Below are 19,601 nucleotides of genomic sequence, written 5' to 3'. Positions count from 1 at the left end.
TGAAAGCTACCCAAGTGGAAGGAGGTGCTGTTCCTACAATTTGCGTGTGGGCTGACTCTGGCAATGGAGGAGGCCCATGACAGAAAGGTCAGGATGGGAATGGGAAGGGGAGTTAAAATGGTGATCCTGCAGGCCCTGGCAGGCCCAGAGCAAAATGTTCATGGAAATGGTCACCCAGTCTACGCATGGTCTTGCCGATGTAAAGGAGGCTTCATCAGGAGCACTGAATACAGAAGATCACAAGGAATAAGAGTAGAATGAGGCCGTTCGGCCCATCAAGTCTACCCAGCCATTCAATCATGGCTGCTCTATCTCTTTCTCCTAACCCCATTCTCCTGCCTTCTCCCCATAACCTCTGACACCCGTACTAATCAAGATTCTATCTATCTCTGCCTTAAAAATATCCACTGACTTGGCCTCCACAGCCTTCTGTGGCAAAGAATTCCACAGGTTCACCACCCTCTGACTAAAAAAAATGTCTCCTCATCTCCATCCTGAAAGAACGTCCTCTAATTCTGAGGCTGTGACCTCTAGTCCTAGACTCTCCCACGAGTGGAAGCATCCTCTCCACATCCTCTCTATCCAAGCCTTTCTCTCTCTCTTAGACGAGGTTAGAGGTGCATGTGGAAGGGTTGTGGGGTTCCCTGGATGGGTAGGAGGGAGGAAGTGGGAAGTGTCGAGACAGGTGGTACATCTCCTGTGGTTGCGGTGGTAAGTACCTGGAGATGAGGTGGACAATATGGAGAGAATAGAATCAAATTGGACCATATTAGTGTAGGATTTGGGCGGCACAGCGGTAGAGTTGATTAGTACGAATGTCTGGGGTAATGGGGAGAAGGCAGAAGAATGGGGCTAGGAGGGAGAGATAGATCCGCCATGATTGAATGGTGGAGTAGACTTGATGGGCCGAATGGCCTAATTTTGCTCCTCTCACTTATGATCTTATGAGCTGCTGCCTTACAGTGCCGGAGACCCGGGTTCGATCCTGACTATTGGTGCTGTCTGTACAGAGTTTGCACGTTCTCCCTGTGGCCGCGTGGGTATCCTCTGGGTGCCCAGTTTCCTCCCACACTACAAGGACGTACAGGATTTGTAGATTACTTGGCATCTGTGAGTTGTAAAATTGTCCCTAGTACGATAGTGTTAGTGTACGGGGTGATCACTGGTCTGTTTCCGCGCTGTATCTCCAAGATAAGATCTGAGGTCTAAGGATTAATGTAAGTGGGTGGTTGCTGCTCAGAGTGGACATTTGACAATAGGTGTAGGAGTAGGCCATTCAGCCCTTCGAGCAAGCACCACCATTCAACGTGATCATGGCTGATCATCCCCAATCAGTACCCCGTTCCTGCCTTCTCCCCATATCCTTAAAAGCCCTATCTAGCTCTCTCTTGAAAGCATCCAGAGAACCTGCCTCCACCGCCCTCTGAGGCAGAGAATTCCACAGACTCACAACTCTCTGTGTGAAAAAGTGTTTCCTCGTCTCTGTTCTAAATGGCTTACCCCTTATTCTTAACCTGTGGCCACTGGTTCTGGACTCCCCCAACATCGGGAACATGTTTCCTGCCTCTAGCATGTCCAAACCCTTAATAATCTTACATGTTTCAATAAGATCCCCTCTCATTCTTCTAAACTCCAGAGTGTACAAGTCCAGCCGCTCCATTCTCTCAGCATATGACAGTCCCGCCATCCTGGGACTTTGATGGCCATGGGGCCTGTTTCCATGCTGTATTTCTCCCTGACTCTTCCACACAAAGGGTGGTGGGTGTATGGAACAAGCTGCCAGAGGAGGTAGTTGAGGCTGGGACTATCCCAGTGTTTAAGAAACAGTTAGACGGGTACATGGATAGGACAGGTTTGGAGGGATATGGACCAAATGTTGGCGGGTAGGACTAGTGTAGCTGGGACACTAATGTTGGCCGGTGTGGGCAAGTTGTGTTTCCACGCTGTATCACTCTATAACTCTAACATCCCAGCAGACCGCACGGGTCAGTAGCGATTTAGAAATGGGCAACATATGATGTCACAGCCGGTGAACATCCACAGCCATCAACAACTAATAAATAAAAGCAGTAGGTTAATTGGCTTGGTATAATTGTCAATTGTTCGTAGAGTGTGTAGGATGGTGTTACTGTGCGGGGATCGCTGGTCAGTGCCGACTCGGCGGACCGAAGGGCCTGTTTCCGCGCTGTATCTCTAAACTAAACCAAACTGATGAGAAAGAAGCTGTGATCAAATCAGTTGATGGACATTTGGCGCTGATACGGTTACAATGGATTATCAATCCAGGACTGAAACCAACCTAATCAAGGCAGTGCTGAAATTGAACTGATCAATGACGTCCAGACTGAAACTCATCAGGCACGGGCTAAATTCATCAATTAAATTAACAATTCTCCTTGGGGAACATAAGGTGTGCAGGAGATAGACACAAAATGCTGGAGTAACTCAGCAGGCCAGGCGGCATCCCTGTAGAGAAGGAATAGGTGACGTTTGTGTTTTCAAACCCTTCTTCTGACTTCTTCAGTGTCTGGTAGTCACCTGAAGAATAACATCACTGCAAGTTTCATATTCGTATAACTGGCACAACATAAAATATCTCTAAAAACGATCTTCTCAATACTACTTCCTCCCCGCTGTTATCAGGCTCTTGAACGGACAACCCATATGCCAAGGATATATTCCCGATCTCCCAATCTACCTTGTTGTTGCCTATGCACTTTTTATATCTGCACTTTCTCCGTGGCAGTAATAACACCATATTCTATACTTGTTTGTTTTCTCTTTTGCATTACCTGTTGTACTAATGTATAGTGCGATTGGACGTTTAGTTTAGTTTAGTTTAGAGATACAGCGTGGAAACAGGCCCTTATGCCCACCGACTCTGCACCCAGCGTTTGACGGCACTGGGCCTGCACTCGCTGGAATTTAGAAGGTTGATGGGCGACCTCATTGAAACCTACAGAATAATGAAAGGCCTAGATAGAGTGGATGTGGAAAGGATGTTTCCACTGGTGGGAGAGTCTCGGACCAGAGGTCATAGCCTCAGAATTAAAGGACGTTCTTTTAGAAATGAGGTGAGGAGGAACTTATTTAGTCAGAGGGTGGTGAATCTGTGGAACTTATTGCCACAGAGGTGCTGTGGAGGCCAAGTTAGTGGATATTTTAAAGGCAGAGATAGATAGATTCTTGGTTAGAATTTGTCTATCTTGGGTAATGGTTATGGGGAGAAGGCAGGAAAATGGGATAGGAGGAAGAGATCAGACGTGATTGAATGGCCGAGTGGACTCGATGGGTTGAATGGACTAATTCTACTCCTATAACTTATGAACTTGTCTATCGTCGGTTTAAACCAGCATCTACAGTTCCTTCCTACACATGATAAGGGAATAGCGTGTAGTGCAAGGTGGAGTCAGTAAAGTCCGATCAAAGATAGTATGAGGGTCACCAATGAGGTCGTTTATCGCCTGCCATTGGAAGTGACCCAAAATGAGACAGTGGAGCCCTTTCATCCTGAAGTGTGTGTGTGTGTGCGCATGTATGTGTGGGAGAGAGAGAATGTGAGTGTGTGTGAGACAGAGAGAGTGAGTGCGTGAGTGGGTGGATGGGAAGGAGATCAGGGTGACCATTTCGTTACAGGGGCGGGGTTTAACACGGCTCTGATTCCACCCTTGAGACGCCCGCCCCAGGACACTCCAGAATTGGGAATGTCCGCTCACGTCTGAAATTGGTACCGGCGTGTGTGTGTGTGTAGCAGCGCAAAGCCACAGGAGAGCAAGGCGAGGCGGAGAGGGAAGACGCGAGCCCATTGCCCCAATCCCCTCGCCTCAACTACATGTGTGTGGGAGGCCGGTTGATGTAAGGTGAGTGTAATTCATTTTTAAAAGACCAAGCTCAGGAGGGGAGGTCAGGGACGAACATCCCGAGTGCTGGCGTTGGGACAGCGCCGTGGAGTCCAAGCCTTGTGTTGTTTTAAACAAAGAGATAGCGTGCGAGTGTTTTGGGGAAAACAAACTCCACTGCCAAACGCTTTACATTCGGGTTTGACTTAATTCATTAGGCACGGTTCTCTTGTTTGGCGGAATCTCATCGCCATGGGTTTGCGGCATGTGGAATGCACATAAAAGTTGGGCTAAGCTGACGGCTCTGTCGGGACTGGGCATCCTGGATGGGAATTCATTTGACCGTCCCGTTTAGAAACCCATCCTTGCAATAACATGCTGGAGTAACGCAGCGGGCCAGACGCCGAGTTATTCCAGCAATCTGTGCCTTTTTATTTAGTAAACCAGCATCTGCAGTTCCTTGTGTCTACTGTAGCCTTGGCGATTGCTATTACCTCAAAGAACTGGCTGCAAAGTCGCTTCTCATCCCCCGGGAGTTTAGTTGTGGTTAGAGACACAGCGCGGAAACACTGGCCCTTCGGCCCACCGAGTCCGCTCCAACACTATCCCCCCCCACCCCACCACACAAGGGATAATTTTACATTTTTACACCAAGCCAATTAGACTACCTGTACGTCTTTGGAGTGTGGGAGGAAATTCGAATAAAAATCTATGCAGGTCGCCGGGTGAACAACATACAAACTCCGTGCAGACAGCACCCGTGGTCAGGATTGAACCCGGGTCTCTGGCGCTGTTAAGGCAGCAACTCTACCGCTGCGCCACCCAAAGTTGTTTTAAAAGGCTACTGATCAGACTCGCTTGCTCAAACGTAAACAAGAGACCATCCAATTTCACTGCCAATATCTCCAAGCAGCGCACAAAATGCAGTCATTTCAGCAACTGGGCTTCCTCGCACTAGACTTGTAGATCTTCAACCCAGAGACATTAGGCTAGACAAACTAGGTACTAATGTCTGTCCACTCCACGCGGCTCAGGTTTATTGTGATGTTTCTTTTAACCCTTACGTTGCCGGCACTGTAAACCCCAGTCCCAGGTAGCTGGGCGAAACCGACTCAACTGCACAACGCGTGCACTGAGAATCACTCCAGCGTTTTTATTTAAAGTGTGTGCCTATCTTCATATCAATGAAATGCCCATCTCCCGCTCCTGGTTGAAGTTTGGATCTTCTGGTTTCCTGGGGCAGATTTAATTCACCCTCCCACCCCACCCCACCCCCAGAAGAGAAAATAAAAAAGCCAGTCTATCGCTCAGTTAGATATCTTAATCATGGGTGTTCCCAGAGAGAGGTCTCTGTGATTCCAAGTGTCGTGGGAGACGGAGGGGTTCCAGCAGATAGGGCGGGTTTTTTTTTAGTAGGAAGGAACTGCAGATGCTGGTTTAAACCGAAGGTAGACATGCAAAGCTGGAGTAACTCAGCGGGACGGGCAGCATCTCTGGACTGAAGAAGGGTCTCGACCCGAAGCGCCATCTATTCCTTCTCTGCAGAGATTGCTGCCTGGCCCGCTGAGTGACTCCAGCTTGTGGTGCCCATCTAGGGTGCTTTTTAGGATATATTCTGAAAGTGGAGAGGGTGGGGGGAGGTTTTTTTGTGGTGGTTGGGGTGGGTCCCGTGGAGTCTTCTAGCTGGGGGGAGGTGTAAAAGTTAATGTGTGTGTGTGTGTGTGCCCACACGTGTGTATGTGCCAAGCCTTACGTTGTGGACCCCACCGTGAGAGGAGGGAAGGGTGCGTGGGGAGCGAATGGCTGGTGTCTGGATGGACACAGTCACAAACAGCTGGAGTAACTCATCGGGACAGGCAGCATCTCTGCTGGAGAGACCCTTCTTCAGACCGGTGTGGGCCTCTCTCACTGACCGTGCATGCAGGATAGTGAGTGAGGTCGGGTAACACTATTTGCAGGGGGGTAGGGAGGGGGGGGGGGGGGGGGGGGGGGGGTGGGGTGGTGGACCAAGAGGTGACGTGAGGAACTGCAGATGCAGGGCAATCGAAATCTACTCATCGTGTCAGGCAGCATCTGTGGAAGGAGAGAATCGATGGACGATGGAATTAACTGCAGATACTAAGATAGACACCAAATCAGGGCTTCCCAACCTTTTTCGTCCCGTTTACCTCTGGAAACTTTAATAGTACATAACAAAAGATATTTCACTAATTTATGAACAACTAATGATGAACAGATGACCGGCATACCACAACCAAACACAGTCAGTCAATGAGAAAAACATTTACCCCCCTGGGTAGGCGAAACGTACCCCCTGGGGGTTAAATTTACCACCGGTTGGGAACCCTTGCACGAAATGCTGGACTAACTCAGCGGGACTGGCTGCATCTCTGGAGAGAAGGAGCAGGTAATGGTTTGAGTGGAAGAAGGGTCTCGACCCGAAACATCACCCATTCCTTCTCCCCAGAGATGCTGCTTGTCCCGCTGAGTTACGTACTCCAACATTTTGTGTCTGTCTTTGATGTGACTAAATGAAGCATTATTCACTCATTCATGAAACAATTAAGAAATATATTAATTAAGCATCCAATATATCAACTAATTAATTAAATAAACAATTACATGCTTCATTTGTTCCTGTTTCAGATCAGAATGCTGGAGTAACTCAGCAGGACAGGCAGCATCTCTGGAGAGAAAGGACGGGTGATGTTTTGGGATCAGACCCTTCCTCGCTTTCTGAAGACCCAAATCCTCACCCATCCTTTTCTCCAGAGATGCTGCCTGTCCTGCTGAGTTACTCCTTCCACACTCCATACAGGTTTGTAGGTTAATTGGCTGGGTATAAAATGTAATTTGTCCCTATTGTGTATGTTAATGTGCGGGGATCGCTGGTCAGTGCAGACTCGGTGGGCCGTAGGGCCTGTTTCCACGCTGTATCTCTAAACTGAACTAAAACTACAGTTGGGGTTAGTAGATTGTGCTGTGGGGATAGACTTGGTTCGTGTCAGAGTTGGGGCAGAGTGGCCTTATTATATTATTGGACTATGTAGATTGTGCTGTGGGGATAGACTTGGTTCGTGTCAGAGTTGGGGCAGAGTGGCCTCGCTATATTATTGGGCTATGCAGATTGTGCTATGGGGATAGAATGGGTATTAGACTTTAGAGATACAGTGTGGAAACAGGCCCATCGGCCCGTCGAGTCCGTGCTGCCCAACCATCACCCCCATACACTAGCACCATCCTACACACACAAGGGACAATTTACAATTTTACAGAAGCCAATTAACCGACAAATCTGTAGATTTTTAGAGTGGGGAAGGGAATCGGAGGAGCACCCGGAGAAAACCCAGGCAGTCACAGGGACAAGGTACAAACACTGTACAGACAGCACCAGAAGTCAGGATTGAACCCGGGTCTCTGGCGCTGTAAGGCAGCAACTCATTACAGTGTGTGTGTTACAGTGAGGAGTTGTTTGACTATGTGTAGGAAGGAACTGCAGATGCTGCTTTAAACTGAAGATGGACACAAAAAGCTGGAGGAACTCAGCGGGTCAGGCAGCATCTCTGGAGAAATGGAATGGGCGAAGTTTCGGGTCAAGACCCTTCTCCAGATTTTGTTCTGCACCCAGCTGGTGCAAGTGAATGTACTGTGTTTGTTGCTGGCTATACAAGATGCTGCAATGGTACAACTGCACTGCTTGCTTCTTGATTAGCCTGGTGTCAATCTTCTGCCATTCTCCAGTGGAAGCAGGAAAGTCAGGAACGGCCGGGAATATTGGCTCTCACGGGATTGCTTGTATCTATCCACGAAAACTGACCGGGAAGATAGGCACAAAATGCTGGAGTGACTCAGCGGGACAGGCAGCATCTCTGGAGAGAAGGAATGGGTGGCGTTTCACGTCGAGACTGTTTCTCAGTCTGAAGAAAGTTCTCTGCCCGAAACATCACCTGTTCCTTCTCTCCAGAGATGCTGCCCTGTCCCGCTGAGTTACTCCAGCATTTTGTGTCTTATCTTTGGTGTAAACCAGTATCTGCAGTTTCCTCCTACATAGAACCGACAAGGCTTTGGTCTGAAAGGCAGCTGCTCTGTCAGTGTAGCTCACCCCCAGTACCATCATAGTGATGTGTTGCAATCCCACACACATAAGGAATAAATAACCTCACAGTCTGAGGTCATAGAGTGATACAGCGTGGAAACAGGCCCTTTGACCCAATTTGTCCACACTAACCACCATGTCCCATCAACACTAGCCCCCCCTGCCTGCATTTGGCCCATATCCCTTTAACCTATCTGATCCATGTACCTGTCTAAATGTTTCTTTAGCATTGCTATAGTACCTGCCTCAACTACCTCATTCCATACACCCACCACCCTTTCCCCTCGGGTCCTTATTACATTTTCCCCACCTCACCTTAAACCTACGTCCTCTGGTTATCGATTCCCGAACTCTGGGTAAAAGACTCTGTGCATTTACTTACTTACTTACTGCCTATTAAGCCTCCTGGCATGTAGGGCAGCAACAAAGGTCCTCCACTCAGTAGTGTTCATTCCTTCAGTTGCTGTTTCCGTAACATATTTGTTTCATGAGACAGGGTTGTTAGTCCCTGTGCTCAGCCTCCAACCTGGAGGACCCGTGGATCGCTCTTCGTCTCGCCTCTACCCTTTGACCTGTCCAGCGTGGGAGACCCTAACAGGAGGCGAATCTCCCGCTGGCATAGCTCTAGGGGTCACTGTGACACACAAGCTCCCCGACCACGACAAGGTTGCAATCCAAGGGGTTGCATTTACCCGATCTATTCCTCTCATGATAGTAGGGCTGCCAACTCGCGCATTGAACGTGAGACTCGCGCATTTGCCGAAATTCTCACGCTGATGACAGAAGTTCTCACCCTCAATTAAAAAAAACCCCACATATATAAATAAATAAATAGTCACACTCCTCCACACTCACCAATGAGAATAGTTTTCTGTCGGCAGGTTCCCCGTAAAGAACGAGCTAAAGCCCATCGCACACTATTTAAAATGGCAATGTAGACAAAAATGCTGGAGAAAATCAGCAGGTGAGGCAGCATCTATGTCTGAGTTTGCCCTTCGGACTCACTACTGCTCTATAGATGCTGCCTCAACCGCATTCACATTGCCGTGCAGATGGTGTGATAGGTGAGCCACGGCGGTGGTGGTCCCAGCACCAACCCCCCCCCACCGAGACACCGCTCACTCCTCCCACCCTCACCTCTGGCAGCTCTGTCTGGCAGCCACTCTGTCCACACCGCATGGAGTTTTAACCCCGGCCCCCAGAGCCAGGAGTGAACCGGGTGAGTGGGGGCGTCGGTGCCATCTCCGGAGCTGCGGGGATGAATCTCGGGCTATAGCTCCGCACTGATGCCCGACCCCCGGGTCACTGACCCTCACCTCCCCCAGACCCCCGGGTCACGAACCCTCACCTCCCCCAGACCCCCGGGTCACTGACCCTCACCTCCCCCAGACCCCCGGGTCACTGACCCTCACCTCCCCCAGACCCCCGGGTCATTGACCCTCACCTCCCCCAGACCCCCGGGTCACGAACCCTCACCTCCCCTGGACCCCAGCTGGACACAGAGCACCTGGGCCGGCCCGCATTCCCGGGGAGGGGGGAAGAGAGGGAAATGTGCCCCGGGCATCGCCAAGTCTCCACTCACTCCGGGTGTTGTCGCCGCTTCACTGACACACACTCTCACACGCAACCTAACACACACCCTTATACACACACTGGTTTAAAGGGATATGGGCAAAATACGGATTGACAGGGCTGGAATTTTTTTTTTCACTTTGAAGAAAGATTTAATAGCTGGGATTGTATTCTCTGCAGCAACTGAGGTGGAGAAACAACTTAGTTGAGGTGAATAATATTATGAGAATAACCATATAACAATTACAGCACGGAAACAGGCCATCTCAGCCCTTCTGGTCCGTGCCGAACACTTACTCTCACCTAGTCCCATCTACCTGCACTCAGACCATAACCCTCCATTCCTTTCCCGTCCATATACCTATCCAATTTATTTTTAAATGATAAAATCGAACCTGCCTCCACCACCTCCACTGGAAGCTCATTCCACACAGCTACCACTCTCTGAGTAAAGAAGTTCCCCCTCATGTTACCCCTCCCCCTTAATTCTCAAATCATGTCCTCTTGTTTGAATCTTCCCTACTCTCAGTGGGAAAAGCTTATCCACGTCAACTCTGTCTATCCCTCTCATCATTTTAAAGACCTCTATCAAGTCCCCCCCTTAACCTTCTGCGCTCCAAAGAATAAAGACCTAACTTGTTCAACCTTTCGCTGTAAATTATTTGCTGAAACCCAGGCAACATTCTAGTAAATCTCCTCTGTATGTACTCTCTGTATTTTGTTGACATTTTTCCTATAATCTGGTGACCAAAATTGAACACCATACTCCAGAATTGGCTCACCAATGCCTTGTACAATGTTAACATTACATCCCAACTTCTATACTCAATGCTCTGATTTATTAAGGCCAGCACACCAAAAGCTTTCTTTACCACCCTATCTACATGAGATTCCACCTTCAGGGAACTACAGTATGTACAGTTATTCCTAGATCCCTCTGTTCAACTGCATTCCTCAATTCACTACCATTTACCATGTACGTCCTTTTTTGATTTGTCCTGGCAAGATGTAGCACCTCACACTTATCAGCATTAAACTCCATCTGCCATCTTTCAGCCCACTCTTCCAAATGGCCTAAATCTCTCTGTAGACTTTGAAAATCTACTTCATTATCTCCAACACCACCTATCTTAGTATCATCTGCATACTTGACAAACAGCCATCCACCATTACTCTCTGGCATCTCCCATTCAGCCACTGTTGAATCCATCTTGCTACTCCACGGGTGTAATAGAATAGAATAGAATATGTTTATTGTCATTGCACAAAACTGAGCAACGAAATTCCATTTGCTTCTCCTCTGTTAAAAGAAATACAACACGACACCAATGCACATATGTACAGTTAATAGTAGAATATAAATACATTTTTAAAAGAGATTAAAAGAATTTAGCGGTATTCCTCGAAGTTACTTCTTGCTTCCCAGTGTTCACTATTGGAGTTAAGTTCTTTTATCGCACAATGGTAGAAACGTTTTTAGTCTACCAGTGCGAGTACAGGTTACTAAGGAAATGGATGAGGGTAAAGCGGTGGATGTTGTTTATATGGACTTCAGTAAGGCCTTTGACAAGGTTCCACATGGATCTTCAAAAAATTCACGAAGATTAGTCAAACATGACCTTCCAGGCACAAATCCATGTTGACTGTTCCTAATCAGACCCTGTTTATCCAGATGCTTATATATATTATCTCTAAATATCCTTTCCATTAATTTGCCCACCACTGACGTCAAACTAACAGGTCTATAATTGCTAGGTTTACTCTTGGAACCCTTTTTAAACAATGGAACAACATGCGCAGGACGCCAATCCTCTGGCACCATTCCCGTTTCTAATGACATTTGAAATATTTTTGTCATAGCCCCTGCTATTTCTACACTAACTTCCCTCAATGTCCTAGGGAATATCCTGTCAGGACCTGGAGACTTATCCACTTTTATATTTTTCAAAAGTGTCAGTACTTCCTCTTCTTTGAATCTGATAGTTTCCATAGCTATACTTGTTTCCCTTACCTCACATAATTCAATATCCTTCTCCTTGGTGAATACCGAAGAAAAGAAATTGTTCAATATCTCCCCCATCTCTTTTGGCTCTGCAGATAGCTGTCCACTCTGACTCTCTAATGGACCAATTTTATCCCTCGTTATCCTTTTGCTATTAATATAGCTGTAGAAACCCTTTGGATTTACTTTTACCTTACTTGCCAAAGCAATCTCATATAGAAACATAGAAAATAGGTGCAGGAGGAGGCCATTCGGCCCTTCGAGCCAGCACCGCCATTCATTGTGATCATGGCTGATCGTCCCCTATCAATAACCCATGCTTGCCTTCTCCCCATATCCCTTGACTCCACTAGCCCCTAGAGCTCTATCTAACTCTCTCTTAAATCCATCCAGTGATTTGACCTCCACTGCCCTCTGTGGCAGGGAATTCCATAAATTCACAACTCTCTGGGTGAAAAAGCTTTTTCTCACCTCAGTCTTAAAGAATGTGGCCCTTCTTTTAGCTTTTCTAATTTCTTTCTTAAGATTCTTTTTACATTCTTTATACTCCTGAAGCACCTCATTTACTCCATGCTGCCTATAATTATTGTAGATCTCTCTCTTTTTCCGAACCGTGTCCAATTTCCCTTGAAAACCATGGCTCTTTCCAATTATTACTCTTTCCTTTCAACCGAACAGGGACATAAAGATTCTGTACTCTTAAAATTTCACCTTTAAATGTCCTCCATTTCTCTTCTACATCCTTCCCATAAAGCAAAATGTCCCAATTCACTCCTTTTAAATCCTTTCGCATCTCCTCAAAGTTAGCCTTTCTCCAATCAACAATCTCAACCCTTGGTCCAGTTCTGACCTTCTCCATAATTATATTGAAACTAATGGTATTGTGATCACTGGACCCGAAGTGCTCCCCAACGCATACCTCCGCCACCTGACCTGTCTCATTTCCTAACATCTATAGGATAGGACCTGTTTCGATCAACAAAGTGTGTAAGAAGGAACTGCAGATGGTGGTTTAATAAGAAGATAGACACTAAAAGCTGGAATAACTCAGCAGGACAGGAAGCATCTCTGGAGAGAAAGAATAGGTGATGTTTTGGGTCGAGACCTTCAGACTGAAGAGGTTGAAAACCAGCCATAAAACACAATGACTGGACATGTGTGTTATCCAACTAAGGGCAGAAATCAGAATCATGTGTTCATCTTTATTGACGTGACACCATAATAAATATATTACAGAAAAAATAATTTAATGCGGTGGCACGGTGGCACAGCTGTAGAGTTGCTGCCTTACAGCACCACAGACCCAGATTTGATCCTGACTACGGGTGCTGTCTGTACAGAATTTGTACATTCTCCTTATGACCACATGGGTTTCTCTGGATATTCCGGTTTCTCCCACATCCGAAAGAAGTGCAGGTTAGTAGGTTAATTGGCTTCTGTAAATTGTCCCTGGCGTGTAGGATACAACTGGTGTATGGTAGATTGCTGGTCGGCATGGACTTGGTGGGCTGAAGGGTCTGTTTCCATATATATGTTTTACATATATATCTTAATTTCATTGAACCATATACAGTTGAATATGTGACACTATTTTCGTCGTGTTTCTATAGTCAAAGGGTAAGGTTGATTGATTTATTTGTGCAGAACAGTGATGGAAGTCTGACTCCTCTTGTCTTGTTACTATGTTTTTGTTTCTCTCTATATATGCATAACAGCATGAATTATAATCTGATTTCCATACATGAATATATTAAGGTAATTCGTGCTGCACCTGTTGATCAGAGCCTGGCTCTACTGTGGAATGTAATTATGAATGTAATTTAGCCTAACCTTATTCATACCTAATCCAATTTGAAGCATAAATGCTGCATTCAAGTGTAAGTTAAAAGACTTGTTACGATATGCACCAGATTGCACAATTTCAAGCTGAAAATTGCAAAAGCTCCCTAACATGGGAGGGGGGACACCACACTCCTTTGCAATTTCTCACTCTTAACTCTCACCTAATGTTGGCAGCTTTGTGATAGCCTGCTCAACCTTTCCCTTCAGCTCAGTCCCTCGAGTCCTGGCAACATCCTGGTAAACCCTGGTCCTTGTTCGTCATTCTATGAAAGTAAACATAGGTACAGCAGGCAGTGAAGAAAGCGAATGGCATGTTGGCCTTTATAACAAGAGTAGTCGAGTATAGGAGCAAAGAGGTCCTTCTGCAGTTGTGTAGGGCCCTAGTGAGACCACACCTGGAGTATTGTGTGCAGTTTTGGTCCTATAATTTGAAGAAGGACATTTTTGCTATTGAGGGAGAGCAGCGTAGGTTTACAAGGTTAACTCCCGGGATGGCAGGACTGTCATATGCTGAGAGAATGAAGCAGCTGGGCTTGTACACTCTGCAGTTTAGAAGGATGAGAGGGTATCTCATTGAAACATATAAGATTGTTAAGGGTTTGGACACGGTAGAGGCAGGAAACATGTTCCCGATGGGAGTCCAGAACCAGGGGCCACAGTTTAAGAATAAGGGATAAGCCATTTAGAACGGAGACGAGGAAACATTTTTTCTCACCGAGAGTTGTGAGTCTATGGAATTCTCTGCCTCAGAGGGCGGTGGAGGCCAGTTCTCTGGATACTTTCAAGAGAGAGCTAGATAGGGCTCTTAAAAATAGCGGAGTCAGGAGATATGGGGGGAAGGCAGGAATGGGGTACTGATTATGGATGATCAGCCATGATCACATTGAATGGCGGTGCTGGCTCGAAGGGCCGAATGGCCTACTCCTGCACCTATTGTCTATTGTGTATTGAGACCCTTCTTCAGATAGTCTGAAACATCACCCATTCCTTCTCTCCAGAGATGCTGCCTGTCCCGCTGAGTTACTCCAGCTTTGTGTGTGTGTCTTCGGTTTAAAACAGCATCTGCAGTTCCTTCCTACACAGACAGATTTTTTAGTTTAGCTTAGAGATACCGTGCGTAAACAAGAAATATGTGCCGACCAGCGATCCCCACACGTTAACACTATCCTACACACAATAGGGACAATGTTACCCTTATAGAAACATAGAAATTAGGTGCAGGAGTAGGCCATTCGGCCCTTCGAGCCTGCACCGCCATTCAATATGATCATGGCTGATCATCCAACTCAGTATCCCGTACCTGCCTTCTCTCCGTACCCCCTGATCCCCTTAGCCACAAGGGCCACATCTAACTCCCTCTTAAATATAGCCAATGAACTGGCCTCAACTACCCTCTGTGGCAGAGAGTTCCAGAGATTCACCACTCTCTGTGTGAAAAAAGTTCTTCTCATCTCAGTTTTAAAGGATTTCCCCCCTTATCCTTAAGCTGTGACCCCTTGCCCTGGACTTCCCCAACATCGGGAACAATCTTCCTGCATCTAGCCTGTCCAACCCCTCAAGAATTTTGTAAGTTTCTATAAGATCCCCTCTCAATCTCCTAAATTCTAGAGAGTATAAACCAAGTGGTGTCACACTCAGTAGTGTTCACACCTATCTTTTAACAAAGAAAGAGACAAAATGCTGGAGTAACTCAGCGGGAACGGCAGCATCTCTGGATAGAACGAATGGGTGATGCTTTGGGTTAAAATGCACCCATTCCTTCTCTCCAGAGATGTTGCCTGTCCCACTGAGTCACTGCAGCATTTGGAGTTTATCTTTGGTGTAAACCTGCATCTGCAGTAACTTCCTACGCATTTCAACAAAGCACCAGAACCAGGGTCCAGAGCTCCATGTTGGGGGAGTCCAGAACCAGGGGCCACAGTTTAAGAATAAGGGGTGATCCATTTAGAACGGAGGCGAGGAAACACTATTTCTCACAGAGAATTGTGTGTCTGTAGAATTGTCTGCCTCAGAGGGCGGTGGAGGCCGGTTCTCTGGATACTTTCAAGACAAAGCTAGATAGGGCTCTTGAAGATAGCGGAATCGGATATGGGAGAAGGCAGGAACGGGGTGCTGATTGTGGATGATCAGCCATGATCACATTGAATGGTGGTGGTGGCTCGAAGGGCCGAATGGCCTACTCCTGCACCTATTGTTCTATTGTATATTGTCTATTATCTTCTCTGAACCCTTTCAAGCTTGACAACATCTTTTCTATAACATGGTGACCAAAACCAAATACAGTACTCTAAATGTGGCCTCGCCAACGTGTAAGATAACTGCAACATGGCCACACAACGTCAATTTTCAAAATACTTTGTAAAGTGATCCCACAACCTAGATTCCCTTTCACTGTACCTCAGTACAGATGACAATAAACTAAATGTGTAGGAAGGAACTGCAGATGCTGTTTTACACTGAATGGAGACACAAAATGCTGGAGCAACTTAACGGGTCAGGCAGCATCTCTGGATGGAAAAAATGGGTGAGGTTTTGGGTCATAAATGTTAGGAGTAGAATTAGACCATTCGGCCCATCATGGCTGATCTATCTCTCCCTCCTAACCCCATTCTCCTGCCTTCTCCCCATAACTTCTGACACCTGTACTAATCAAGAATCTATCTATCTCTGCCTTAAAAATACCCACTGACTTGCCCTCCACAACCTTCTGCGCCAAAGAATTCCACAGTTTAACCCCCCTCTGATCCTCATCACCTTCCTAATAAAACGGCCTTTAATTCTGAGGCTGTGACCTCTGGTCCTAGACTCTCCCACTAGTGGAAACATCCTCTCCACATCCACCCTATCCAAGCCTTTCACTATTCTGTATGTTTCAATGAGGTTCCCCCCCCTCATTCTTCAAAACTCCAGCAAGTACAGGCCCAGTGCCGCCAAATGTTCATCATAGTTGAACCTACTCATTCCTGGGATCATTCTTGTAATACTCTGGACCCTTTCCAGAGCCAGCTCATCCTTCATCGGATACGGTACCCAAAATTGCCCACAATATTCCAAATGTGGCCTTACCAGCGCCTTGTAGAGCCTCAGCATTACATCCCTGTTTTTGTATTTAAGCCCTCTTGAAATAAATGCTAGCATTGAGTTTCCTTTCTTTACTACCAAGTCAACTTGCAGATTAACTTTTTGGTGAATCATGCACCAACGCTCCCAAGTCCCTTTGCACCTCTAATTTCTGGATTATCTCCCCATTTTAAAATGGTCTACGCCTTTATTCCTACCTCCAAAATGCATGACTCCACACTTTGCTACACCTGCCAGGTGCTTGTCCACTCTACAAACCTGTCCAGGCCCTTCTGCAGACTCCCGGCCTTTTCATCACTACCTGCCCTTTCACCTATTTTCGTATCATCCGCAAACTTGGCCACAAAGCCTTCAATCCCCTTGTCCAAATCATGAATGTACAAAGAGACCAGACATCAGACTAAACTAAACTCAAAGGTCCGAGGTCCGACTCTCACCTTAAACCTATGCACAGCAGTCCTGTCTTTCCCACCTTGCAGTGACTTGAACTCTTCACAGCTGTGGCCTAAGCAATACTTTGTAAAGTGTTCCCACAATCTCCCGAGAATAGATTTAGTTTTTAGTTCTGGAGATACAGTGCAGAAACAGGCCCTTCAGGCCCACTGAGTCCATGCCAACCAGCGATCTTCCATACACTGGAACTACACACCAGGGACAATTTATATAAGGCTTACAATTAACTTAGAAAACCTGTACATCTTTCGAGTGTGGGAGGAAACCGGAGCACCCGGTGAAAACCCACGCGGTCACAGGGAGAACGTACAAACTCCGTACAGCCTGCACCCGTGGTCAGGATCGAACCTGGGTCTCTGGTGCCGTAGAAGGCAGGAACGGGGCACTGATTGGGGATGATCAGCCATGATCACATTGAATGGCGGTGCTGGCTCGAAGGGCCAAATGGCCTACTCTTGCACCCATTGTCTATTGTAAGGCAGCAACTCTACTGCTGCACCACGGTGCTGCCTATGTTGCCTGCCGTTATAGTCTACGTACAAAGTCCTTGGTCAGTCAGGGAGCGTTGGTCAATGAATTAGTTACTGTTGGTATTTTCAGCGATCGATTCCGCTGACTAATCCGAGATGTCTTTTTATTTTGCTACCCGCCCCCGAAAACCAACCCATGCAGGTATGCCTGAGAGGTCGGACCTAGTGGAGGCTTTGCGCTTTAAGCTGCAAGAGGCCACGGAGTGCGGGGAGCCCGAGACGCTTCGGGCAGTGACGGCTGAAGTGGACAAGCAGTTGTCCGTCCTGCCGGTGCCCCTGCTGGCCAGGAGGACCAGCTACCGGGAGGCTGAGGTGGACCCGGAGGCCAAGGCGCTGTACCCCGAAGATGCGCCCTCGGACATGGCGCCACTGGCCTGCCCGGGCGTGGGCAACCACCTCTTCGAGGCGGCCAGCACCCTGTTGCTGGGGGACGCGGGCCTGAGCATGGAGCTCCAGCTGAGGACCATGGTGGAGATGCTGCTCCACAAGCAGTACTACCTGAAGGGGATGATCGACTCCAAGATCATGCTGCAGGCCGCCCGCTACTCGCTGTGCACCGAGGAGTCGGCCCGCAAGATGAACCTGCCCATGGCCATCTTGGAGGCCATTTTTGACGCTGACGTCAAGGCCACCTGCTACCCTGGGGCCTTCACCAACATGTGGCACATCTACGCCCTGGCTTCGGTGCTGCAGAGCAACATCTACTCCATCTACCCCATGAGCAACCTGAAGATCAGGCCCTACTTCAAACCGGTTGATTGGGCCCCGCTCCCGTTCCCCGGGGGCTCCTGTGCCAACGTTCCACATCATGTGGGCAGGCGAGCGGCTGTCCCGGGCCGTCTTCAGGCCTCAGTACTTTGCCCCCGTGGTGGCACTGGGGCAGCCGGAGGGTGATCCTTCCGCCTCGGCCTTGCCCCTCAAGACGCTGGAGCTGCTGAACGCCGAGCCGGACATCTCCTACTCGGTGCTGCGGGAGAGGTACAGCATCACCAAGAGCACTTTCTACCGGTGGAAGCGGCAGTCGCAGGAGCACCGGCGCAGGGCCGCCGCCCGCTACGAGGCCCGCCATTTCCTGCAGCAGTGCTTCGCCGGCGGGCGCTTCCTGCCCTTGCAGCAGTTCCGCAGCCGCTTCCCGGACATCTCCCGCTCCACCTACTACGCCTGGAAGCACGAGATGGTGGTGGCGGCGGCGGCTGCTGCCGCTACTACGGCTGGTGGGCCGCTTGCCGAGGCCCAGGACTGGGACCAGGACCAGGCTCGGCCGGGGTTGCCGGGGAAACCGGCCCGGGAGCAGGAGCAGGAGCAGGAGGCCCCGAGCAAGGAGGCGGGTCAGAGGTCGCCGTCCATGCAGCTGGCCCGCGGCTTCCTGCGGCAGTGCGTCCTCCTCAACATCTGCCCGCCCTACAAGAACTTCCGCAAGAGCTACCCCTGGATCTCCAGGTCCACCTACTACAACTGGAGGAGGGAGGCCATGAGCCAGGCCGGGATCAGGCCAAGGAGGGAGGGGAATGATGAGGATGAGGAGGCTCATTGTCACGGTGACGGGCTTGAGGCCGAGCCTGAGGCAGAAGGTCATCCCACTCCTGTTGCCGGGGCGGGGCCTACCTCAGTTGCCGGGGCTGGGCCTACCTCAGTTGCCGGGGCTGGGCCTACCTCAGTTGCCGGGGCGGGGCCTACCTCAGTTGCCAGGGCTGGGCCTACCTCAGTTGCCGGGGCTGGGTCTACCTCAGTTGCCGGGGCTCGGTTTACCTCAGTTACCGGGACTCGGCCTACTCTCATTGCTGGGGCTCGGCCTCCCTCAGTTGCCAGGGCTGGACCTACTCCCATTGCCGGGGCTGGGCCTACCTTAGTTGCTGGGGAAGGGCCCTACTTTGTCGATGGCGCAGGGCCACTCCGTGACAAAATGGCCGTCCCTCCCTCCTCGCCAGGCCTGAGCAGGGGGCAGCGGGAGCAGGAGAAAGCCCGGCGCCGAGCCCAGAGGTGGCAGGTGCCCCTGTCGGTTTTCCGTGTGCGTTTCCCCACCATCCCCGCCTCCACCTTCCTGCGCTGGCGGGCGTTGGCAAGGAGAGCAGGCCGGAGGGGCACCAGGCTGCGGACGGGCGAGGAGGTGCCAGCCGAGGGGGTGCGGTGGGTGGTGGCAAGAGGCAGCCCTGGGCCCAAGCGGTTGCCGTGGAGACGCCGCCCTC

At 48.9% G+C, this 19,601-nt stretch overlaps 1 protein-coding gene across 1 annotated transcript in view; it reads left to right on the top strand.

Moving 5' to 3' along the window:
• The first annotated feature begins 3,571 nt into the window (after window positions 1-3,571).
• Window positions 3,572-19,601, top strand: part of LOC129700585 (vertnin-like) — a 17,218-nt gene continuing 1,188 nt past the window's right edge. Inside the window, 3 exon segments of the mRNA XM_055641202.1 lie at window positions 3,572-3,860; window positions 17,558-18,162; window positions 18,164-19,542. Of these exon segments, the coding sequence (XP_055497177.1) occupies window positions 17,560-18,162; window positions 18,164-19,542 (1,982 nt within the window). The 5' untranslated portion in view covers window positions 3,572-3,860; window positions 17,558-17,559.

Source organism: Leucoraja erinacea, chromosome 9, assembly GCF_028641065.1.
Source record: "Leucoraja erinacea ecotype New England chromosome 9, Leri_hhj_1, whole genome shotgun sequence".
NCBI lineage: Eukaryota > Metazoa > Chordata > Chondrichthyes > Rajiformes > Rajidae > Leucoraja > Leucoraja erinaceus.
The sequence above is the reverse complement of the archived record's forward strand: the minus strand, read 5'-3'. Positions and strand labels throughout refer to the sequence as shown.